The 11,100-nt window shown below is 41.1% G+C and overlaps 1 protein-coding gene across 1 annotated transcript; it reads right to left on the reverse strand.

The window, feature by feature from the left end:
• Positions 1 to 1,562: 1,562 nt before the first annotated feature.
• On the reverse strand, positions 1,563 to 5,006 carry arl3l1 (ADP ribosylation factor like GTPase 3, like 1; the record flags this gene model as incomplete). Its single annotated transcript, XM_083980870.1, has 6 exons — positions 1,563 to 1,613; positions 1,819 to 2,004; positions 2,120 to 2,170; positions 2,590 to 2,706; positions 3,845 to 3,988; positions 4,989 to 5,006. 6 exons carry the CDS (start codon positions 5,004 to 5,006, stop codon positions 1,563 to 1,565), a joined length of 567 nt encoding a protein of 188 aa, XP_083836996.1.
• Between the last annotated feature and the right edge of the window lie 6,094 nt (positions 5,007 to 11,100).

The raw sequence follows: 11,100 nt of genomic DNA on the forward strand, positions 1-11,100 counted from the left end.
AAAAATGTTTTAGGAATGGCACCAAATTTTAGTCGCCATGGAGATGACTCAATTATGCTACTGATTTTCAGTCATTTTGTTAACACTTAGCAAGTAAATCAGAAAGTATCCCCCCCCCAAAACCACTCATAAATACCAGACAAAAGAAAAAAAATCATTAACATAATTTCTGAGGAGGACACAGAACAAAGCCTGCCAGCTGATGTGATTTTTGAGTGCTTTCAGATGGTTAATTACAGCTCCAAACAATAGAAGCAAAAGATCCATTAAATCCAAATGCATCTGAGTAAAAGTAAAATGGCTGAATGGAGGACATGGCCTATACACCAAGGTCGGCCTAAAGGACGAATGTGTGAAGAAAGATGTGGGGTGGGGTGGGCCCTCAAGCCTGTGGGAGATGAGATTACCTGCATGAGGAAGTCAAGGATGTGCACAATGTTGTTTGTGACTGAAAACAGAAGGATTTTTACCTCAGAGTTGCTCTGATGAAGTAGACTATTTGTATTTGAGCATGGAGTACACACAGTGCTCACAGCTGGACTTGAGGGCTGTAATACAGCCAAGTGCCTCAGTGGAGACTAGGCTTCCAGGCAAACTCAAACAGACGTACACATTGCTGCGAGAGAGTCTACACGCTATGTAATAGTCCCAGAATTAACATATAAAACAAACATTTTGAGGAAAAAGTGTCCCCGCTGAAAATTAGTCAGCCTCTCTGCGTGTAATTTCCTGCACTGTTTGCTCTGCTGTGCCTTGAAGATTTGATATCTTGTTCTGCCATGCAAGTGCATAATTGTAGACTCTCTTCTCGCTCACTCTTGCTTTTCAATTAGTCTCTCGCTCTCTCACTGTAGGATGCAGGAGCTTGTCATTGTGGGGTGGAAAAAAAACAAAATGATGGCTTAGCAGCAGCGGATCAACTTGTTATTGTTCTCCATGTCTCTCTGGGAAGGGTTGCCATTCGCAGACACATTCATGTGTCTTCTGTCTTCCACTGACAATTCTTAAAACTATAATTTGACCATATATACGTCAGCTCTTATGGCTCATGTGTGTGTGTGTGTGTGTGTGTGTGTGTATGTATGCGTGCTATGCGATTACAAGAAAGCACAAGAGCAGACATGACTAAATCATTTTACTGTCAAAAGTCTCAAAACACATACTTTACACTCACACTGAACTGGTCTCTATGTGACTGACAAACCCCAACAGTTCTACATGGCTACACACTCAACTTTTCTCAGTATTTCCGAAAGCACACAGATTCACCAGACAAGGATCCTTGGGATAAGGGAGAAACAAAAACATACATTTTTGGGGTAGAACAATGATTAATAATCCACTTATCGTAGCTAGAAATGTTTCAATTCAATAAACTACATTTGCAAAATGTAGTATGTAAAAATAACACACTTTGTAAAAACAATATTATCGTTCAAATCTGTGAGGGGAGCAGGATCTGTCAAAGGTGAGGTGTGTTGATACTTAATCAAGGGGAATATTTCTTTGAATCCCTTATATGATGGTGGTTTACAGTTTGACTGGTCGGTGTCGACACAGGCTCACTTCTTCTTCTTGTTCACAATGTTGTTGCAAATCCAGTTCATGCCATCCTGCAGAAACAAAAACACAGCAGTTAGAAAATGATCAAAAGCAATACAAAGCCAGAGAAAGAGGTTGCTTAGGTCAACAAAGTCTCCATCTAATCACTTCAGACTCATCAGTACAATACTGTGCAGCAGGAAGGAAGAGAGCGCTGTTATAAGGTTAATTATGTTACATCTGAAAGAGAGATCAATAAATCAACGTGGGGCTGACCTGAACTCCCTCTCCAGACACAGCTGAGCAGGCCTGAATCTGCCACTCACGGTCCCGGTACGTGTGCAGGTTGAGTCCCTCAGCGATCTCACTGGCCGGTGATGCTGTGGCCAGATCCTGCTTGTTGGCAAAGATGAGCACTGGAACGCCTTTTAGGTTCTCCTCATCGATCAGCTCAGACAGCTCCTGCTCACACAGGCAAAACAATGACCTGTATCAATTTAATGGACTCTAATTTTTGGTATGTTTTTGTTTGTCTGAATGTATTGGCATGCTGAAATGAGGACCATATCAAGCTCACCAGTCCTGTCTCTTCAAACCTCTTCTTGTCTGCACTGTCAATAACATAAATCTGAAATAAAGAATACAAAACAGTGAGATCCTAATAATTTTGATTATAACAAACTGAAAAAGGGAAATATATCTCAAGTATTTGGTCTGCATGTCAGTGACTCTCTTAGTTTAAAGCAAGTCAGTTTGACCTGACAATTAAACAAACAGTTGTCACATCGTTTCAAAAATGTCCAGTTTCGGTATGATTATGGTGCTGAACTTGTGTATGTGGTTTCCTGTCATGAGCAAAACACATCATGCATGTATGCATAGTGTGTGCATTGTCACTCTATGCATGCAGCATGCATACATAGTACATTGCTTCCATCATTTTTATTCTGTGGTGTATTTTCAGAGACTCGCAACAACACTGAGGAAGCTAATGGAGATCCAGACTGGACCTGTCTATTGAGTTGGGGGTTTACAGCGGCCACTCACCAACAGGTCTGTGTTTTCCAGATACTTTTTCCAGAAGGGCCTAATCTTCCTCTGTCCTCCAATGTCCCAAACGTTGAGTTTCATTCCATGAGAAGCAACACTCTTAATGTTGAAGCCCTGAGGTGAAACATAAAGCAGGAGTTACTGCACTGCACCTCAGTGTCTTCAGTTGAATGTGGTGCCAGCGTGCTGCACCTGCAAAGCCTTGCAGATGGCTATGAAAGAATCCATCAAATGGCCAATGGACTGGATCACAGGTGTGCGTATTAAATTAAGTTAGGTTACTTTGTATTTCAATCTCACTACGTATCAGCAGGAGTGCAACACATACTCTGGGTGTTTGCAAGGTAATGGTCGCTTTGTTAATCCGTAGTTGTTTTTCATAACGCAGTTTCAGTTGGCACGGTTGTATAACAAGTTTATCCTGAGGGCCAGCTGAGGAGCAAATCTGAGGATAAGACTGGAAGGATCAAGTGCAGTCTATGTGTTTATGTGTCAGGTCTGATTTAGCTTTGTGGTGTCTATTGCCATGTCGCACTGAACTGCATCCTCTCTGCCTTGTGTCTGATGCGCTGTCACACTAGTCCAGGAGCTGGCAGTACATCTGCTCTATCTCTTGTCTGTTTCAGATTAATGCAGCGGTGTTAGATAATCATATTAGACGTTAGATCACATCCAAAGGGAGTGATTAAGAAAAAAAAAGGAACTCGCAGGGATCTTCCCAAAATTGTGTCGAGATCATGCAAATCAGGAAGGTCACATAAGGCCATGGTTTATTTCCAGCTGAAAGGTTATTTAACATGTAGCATAACAGGATGATCTGACACCCTCACATTATTGTTTTACTTATTGGTGGTTAAAGCATGTGTACTGTGAGACCATCCATTTCATTTCACTGGGTGTCAGAAAAGCAAAGGTCATCTGAATCTCATTACTCTGAGCAAGAGAGTGTGCTTGTCTCACACGATTAGATTGCAACCCCCCTGCCCTTTCTAATGCTGGGTTACAGCTCCATGAAAACACTAAATGTTGAGGGAATATTTATGCTAAATGAACCTTATTCATCCAAAGTAGACTTAATGATGAGCGTCAGGTTTATGTTAAGTGACGCAGCTTTTTCTGGTAGGATGAATGACTGGAACCAAAATACGAAACAAAACACATTTTGTGACATTTCCTGCTTTTTGCAACTCTGTATCCCTGAGGTGAGGATGTGCAAATGTGAGTGTGACATTTAACTATGACTTCTTCTCACCTGTGTTGGCGTGATGGTGTTCACATCCTCAGAGGCGAGACTCTTTAGCAGGGTGGTCTTGCCGGCGTTGTCCAGCCCCAGCAGCACTATCCTGACCTCCTGCTCTGTGGATCCTTTCAGTTTCTCAATGACAGAGAGTAAGCCCTGCACGCAGGTAGAGGTGGGTGAGGCAGGGGAACAGGGAAAACACAGAACCAGGCAGATCATTCGTGGCCTCCTTCAGTATTTGGCGAAAGTACTGATCTTGTGTTGAAATCGGGAAGCGTCATGACAGGTCATCAAATGTTTCAATTTTGTAATGCTTGGGGTTAGAATACGGAAGCACGGAACAGAACGGTTTAGCAATAAGAAAAGTGTGACTACTGGTCAGAATGAAATTGAATACCCGTCTTCATGTATCTGAAAAACCACAATATTACAATGAGAGAAAGAGCAACATCTTTTCTTTCCTTGGAGGCAAAATGTTTCTTATAATAATCTCAAGACAAATAAAGAGAAAGCTAAAAACGAATGAAAACTCCACTGACCTCTTTCTAGTTTGAGGTCAAAGCTCCCCTTACGTATAGCACTGGTAAGCACACACACACACACACACATGGACATGAGTGTCCATCTTGCTCCACCCACCCACCCTCCCACCCACCAATCTCCAGCCCTAATATCTGGAGCTACTACATTGCTCCCACCAGCCATGCTGTAAGAATTAATCTGTTGCTTTATTTGTAAAAACACCGGTGTTGATTTGAACTTTAGCCATTTAGTTATTTATAATTTATAGTGATCAATCTGACGCATGGTTGCACAGCAGGCTTGAGCTTTAGATATTTGAGTCAAGGTGATAGATGCTACAGTGTATGTGTGGTTTAACAATACATCAAAGGCCTTTATAGGCTCCATTTATAAGTATAACAACAGTTCGTATATTGTATCAACAGAATTTGACGCAACAAGGAATTTAGATAATCCAACAATCATGTCTGGGAGCTGCATCTACACAGAAATTCCATAAAACACTTCATGATTCATACTTGATGGCTCATACTATGACTCTAAACCCATTACAACAAATTCCTCTGTGTCAAACAAATACCAAAGGTTCACATTTGGTTTTATAAGACCTGTGGCTCCAGATCAGGTCACTTACCTTTTGAGCTTCTCCCATGGTGGCGTGTTTCCCGTGGCTTGGCTGGAGGCTGCAGCTACATTCTCCAGTGAAGCTCACACAGGTGTGTTAGCTATCCAGGTCACCAAGGCTAGCTGTCCAGAAGAGGTACAAGCAGCCCCCTTTTTTTTATTTTCCCCCTTCCTCCTCAGTAAACGTGGGAGAGTTAAGTGCTATGTGTGTATCTGATAGTAATGTCTACCTGGGCGTCAATTGCACAGTCGCCGTGGAGTTAGCAAGCAGGAAGAGGGGGAGGGTGGACGGGACTGGGATTAGGAGGCCAGAATTAGCCCTAGTCATCCATGCAAAGGCCACTCCATCCACCCTCCCCCCTTCCTCTGTCCATCCCTCCATCTCCACTTTGCAGTGGCTTTACCTGGATTATCCCTTGGCCACCTGCTATAGGAGGAAACTGAATAAACAGTCCTTCCTGACAAACTCTCACACACCCTGATATTATGGGCAGGAAAAAAAAAACAGTTCAGCTATTTTGCCATATGGCTGAGGGGGGGAAATGCTGCTAATGCAGGAAAACAAAGACACTGAGGGCAGCATGAACGAGTGGCAGTCTGCATAGACATCAGCACATAAACTTCAGGGGATTATATTGTGTTGTTAAACCAAGGAATTTAGTGTTTCTCTGCTCATAAACCATCTCTCAAATCCCACATCCATCCCTCTCTTAAAGAGGAATGGAGAGCATTATCAGGCCATATATCCATTACACGCCAGCCACCATAAAGCTGCTCTGTGTAGTGTGCGTTCCTGTGAGAAGAGCATTCAGCGGGATTAGTTTGAGCACGCCTGTCCTGTGTCTGGATTAAAACATTTCTAGGCTCTTTTCCTCAACTGAACAGGCTTTCTGGTCAGTGGGCGGGGCTAACATGAATGCTGCGTTACACAATGGATCCACCTTCGTCTGGAAATGACCCGTACATAAGCTTGTAACCTCACCTGATCACACACACCGAGCCTCAAAGACAAGGGTTAAAGAGCTTTTATTTCTATGCCATATGTATCATATACTACAAGAGTAGATTGTGAAATAATTTCAGTAGGCTATTGGTTCATTTTGGATGTGATAGTTATTTAGGACTCCCTTGGCGTGAATGGAAGTGGACCACCAGCTCTCCCATCCTGTATCCTCTGTGCCATCCTTGCTTTGTTTTTAGCTGCAGAGAGAGAGAGAGAAAGAGCGGGACAAAGTCAATGTCACACTTGATAATGTAAATGAAGAGAATTCATACTCTAGGATTAGCAGTGTCTGCAAAAATTACAAAATAGTTCAATGATTTGGGAATTGCAGAGTTAAATGAATGAGAGACGGAGGGAAACTGCTCTTCACAAAATCCACCTCTAAAGTTCACTGATTATCATGTTTTACAAAGTCATGGACACAGTGACAGCTAAGTTAACTTGGCTCTGGCTCTGGCTTGGTGAAATTTGTGGTTGTGTGTACACGACCATATAAGTTAATTGTTAAATTTAGATATTCAAGTGTATTAAAAATGCATACATACACAAATTTAACTTTCGTTTACATTGAAGAAATAATAATCTTAGACAAGTTTGTCTTTATATTCATGGTCTCAGACATTTGAACCCCAAATTTATATAATATCCACACATACTAGCAGGGAACCTATGTCTAAAATATGAAGAAAACATATATATTAATAATAGGCTAGTTATTATATCTGACTATATGAAATGATTACCATTTCTAATGAGTGTCTCTGATTAAGGTGAAATAACAAAATGTCAAATTGTTATTTTCAAGTACCTAAAATATGTTAACTGTACCAGGAAGTAACATAGACCTATCATCTATATCATTGCCATGAATGTAATAATACATACAGTACTTGAGGAAGAAAGGCCTTTAAAGCTTTTCTCTGTTTCTCTCAGGGCCCTGTGTGGTCAGTAGCATAAACAACCTGAATAGAGCTCTTACCGTTGTCTCTCTTCAGCTTGTACTTCATTACCAGGCCCATAATCACCACCAAGACCAAAGCAGCGACGCCACAGATCACCAGCAGAATCACACTGTTGTCTGGAGGAGGACACACAGACAGTGACAGGAGCAGAAAAGCAAAGACACTGGCTGTCAGTGAGGCGCATTTCACTATTTATGTGTTAAAAACCATGCTTTCCTGTTTTTTATTTTACTTTCATTTTACTTTCAAATGTAGAATTTCATGTTAAAAATGCAGGTAACAGTGTGCAGGAAGCAGGGAGCTGTCTACTTACTTTGTACAGTGACCTTCTCTGGTAAAGACCTGTAATTGCCACATGAGCTGTTCACATTGCAGATGTAGAGCCCTTCCACAGACGCAAGCACTTGTTTGAGAAACAGCGTACTCTTGTTTTTGTTGTCCTCGATTTCCTTTTCGTCCTTTTGCCACGCAATCGTCCGATTCAAATTGGGAACATTATGGACACAAGTCAGAGTGATATCATCACCCTCGGAGGCCTCGGATCCAGTGCTGTTGATAGAAACCTGAAAGACTGATGAGCAGAATAAATATTTAAGCAGAGAAAACACAACAGTGACACTGTTAAGTAATAACCCACAAGTCGTTTTATGTGTCACAAACAAAGATATTGGTACAGGTTACCTTCTTTGCAGTTTGATGAAATATTTGCATATGTTTCTGTGCATATAAAAAGAATTGGCACCGGTGAATGAAATGAATACAGGCATTAATTAAAACATCAATGTATCTGCTCTTATCAAGCTTCAGTGATACACACACAAGACAGGAATCATCAAACTTATTATAATTTAGTCAGGCTTGTCATGTTAGAGTCAACATCATACTGATGCCACACCCCACTGTCAATTACAATAGTTCATCCACATTACATAGTGTAAAATTCATTGCATTTATCTTGAGGAAAACAAATGAGAAGAAAGAAGGCACTGACCATTAATGCACTTATGTTGTAGGCAGGACTGGCAAGACTCTATAGGGAAAACAGAGAAGCCATTAAGAACATTTTTCTTTCGCATCTTGCCTCGCAATTACTTAAAGGCAGGCATTGTTCAGGTACATTAGCTGCTGCATAACATTTACAGATACAGTCTATAAATAGAGTAAGTATAGGTTTTGTATGTGTGTGTGTGTTTTTTTTTTTACTTGAAGTCCAGTCTGTAGCGTCACATGTCAGACAGTGAGGAGAGACACAGTCGGAGGCGACGTCAACTAAAATAACGACATGAAAAGGTAAGGTGTGTAGATTTAATGTAGAGAGGCAGGCATAGAGCAAATACACACAAACACATTATAGGCTCCCTACCAATTAGGTGACCAAGTAAAATATAGAGGGATATCGCTCTCATGACCATTTCCTGTTGGAGAAGATTTAGGTTTAAAATAAGCTTAATAAATGTCAAATTTACAATTTCAACATGATCTATTTTATATCATCATAAAACTTAAAAAAAAAAATGTAATAATGTTTTCTTTTCTTTTAAATTTTACCTGCTGTGGTGTTGTCTCCTCACACAGAGCTGAGTGATGACCTGCTCTGCTGTGCGTCACCTAATGGTCTTTGCATTGGAAGAGGAACAGTGCAGCAGATCATAAACACTGATACTGATGCAAATAAAGCTTTTTCTGGAAGTTCGTAGCACAAACAGGGCTGTTGTCTGTTTGTGTGTTTGTTGATGGGAGCGTTGGCAAGGATAACAGTCAGGCAGTGGTTGATGTGTTCTGCATGTTGTTGAATAACACTGAGGATAAAATGATGTGATTATTACACTTGTACAAATAAAGACAGAGAGAGAGAGTGAAGTAGAAAGGCAGAGAGGCACGCTGATGTACAGCCTGCTATCAGTAAAACAGAGGTGTACCTATGTAAATTGTCTACAGCCTTTGCACTCATGACATAGAGGAAAAACATTGGGAGTTATTTTGCTCAGAGTTGCTCAGATAACAGCCAACCTTTACCTGACTGACTTTGAAGAGTCAAAGCCTTTGAATACATCATCATCGTTCACAGGAGTCTCTCACGGCCTTTTTTACACAGTATGTTCACAGAGTGGCCAGTAGAGAGCGCTGCTGATAAACTATCCTTTTTCTCAGCTTAAATCATTGAAATTCATAGAGTTTTATTAAACAAAACCGTCATGTGTTTAAACTTAAAGCATATATGTGTTTTCTGGTTTCAGATGGGCTCTCTGACACTTTACCATTCTAACATCAAACATACTAGTCATCAAAAACAGGCCACTGCTGTGCCCCCATCTAATTATTTGTTATGGTATTTTAACTTCAATCAACTCAACTTTATAACCTCGTTCCAACCAGTAATTACTGCAGTGCCTATAACCATAACCCCAACGATAGAAAGCATGTGAAAGTGCTATTCAGACACACACTTTACCTGCCTGTGCATGCTTTGTTGACAGGGAAACAACAAATAAGGTTGAGGTCATGCTGCTGTTCGTCTGCTTGTGGGGAAAGTAAACTACGACAACTGACTTTCAGTGACCTCTCATTTTAAAGAAAATAACAGCCATCTGAAATGGCTTCATTAATTTAGACTGGACATGCAAATCACATCAGCTCCTGCAAATGACAAAAAATAATAAATGAGAACAATACAGAATATTTTTTTAACCCAGTGGTTAACATTGCTGGAAATTGAAGCACAAATACTGATCATTACACTCACAAAGTGGAAAGTTCTCTCTCAGACATGTCAATTTAGACAAGATGTGTCAAAGGCCTTCAACATTAACAGCACCACACAATGCTAAAATTGCTCCAGAACACAGTGCTGCTATTGACATGTTAATTTAAGTAACAGCTTGACTTCTTCTAACACCACTCTATTTTTATTTTCTTTCTTTTTGCACAGTAGCCCACAGTCTGTCTACAGATTACACCCTGGTTTTCAGGCAGATTTCTTTGCACTTTTATTTTTCTAAGTGGGAAATTTGACATTATAACATTGAACTGTGAGGAGTCACAGTGTCTGTAGTCAAATGAATTATACGAGTTCACGAGCATTTCAAGGCTGAACTGCTTTCCCTGTTTCAGTCTGACCACTTCAAAGCTCAGAAACAATGTTGCCAGTATTTTCCAAACAAGCCTTCGTTGAATATGCACCGCAGCCACTTTGCATAATAGCTCTGATATCCGGGCAGAGTTGCTGACACTTTGCACCTTATAACTGACAGAACTTTGCCTGTGAAACCATCAGTCTCACCGAGGGGGGGGGGGGGGGGGGGGTCACAAATGTGCACTCAATTAAAAAGCCCAGCTCCACCTGGCCCGCTGGCCCGCGCGCAGTCCGACGCAGGTGATTAACTCTGACCTGCAGTTCTCCAGCTCCCTCGTCTTGTTTAGTTTAGTTTTTTCCCGTGAACATGGTCACTTTCCGAGGACTTCACCACAGGTTCTACCGCCTGGCAAAATTTGCAGCACTACAGCAAAACAGGAAATGTGACAAACGGTGCACCACGGCCGCTGGCATCACGGTGCATAGCAAGGTACGACAGAGTGCAAAGGAGAAGGGGAACACAAACTACTGAAAAGCTGTTAACCACGTGTTTTAATTTTGAATTTAACTACGTTGATTTAATTACTACAGCCAAAGGAACAATGATGACAATCAAACGTGTTATTTTGAAATGACACTGCAAAATGAGAGAATTGTGCTTTTTGGAAAAGACATTCTCATTGTGGCTAAGTCTTATTTTTTGTTGAACCACTGTGTGGCATGAATATGAAATGAACATGGAGGAAACATGGTGTTTTTTTCTGCTTTTCTGAGAAGGTGTAGCCTAGTGCAGCATTTGCCTCCTGCAGTGTCTCATGTAAAGCTGTGTGAAGTAACTTTTATATAGTGACTGTGCATCAAAAGCAAAATGAGTACATCTGTCCTGTCTGTGTTCCCACATCACAGTATTTCTCAAGATGTAGGCTGAGAACAGTTTGATCATAGTAACCATACTTCCTCTTTTGTGGCTTGTTGCTATGGCAAGACTTCCCTTCCAGGCAGGAAGTGACAAGAAGACCCAACAAGTGATGAATTTTTCTGTGTGTGTGTGTATGAAGAGTGTGCATAATCTTTGGGTGGAGCA

This window comes from Trachurus trachurus (genome assembly GCF_905171665.1).
Source record: "Trachurus trachurus genome assembly, chromosome: 10".
Lineage (NCBI taxonomy): Eukaryota > Metazoa > Chordata > Actinopteri > Carangiformes > Carangidae > Trachurus > Trachurus trachurus.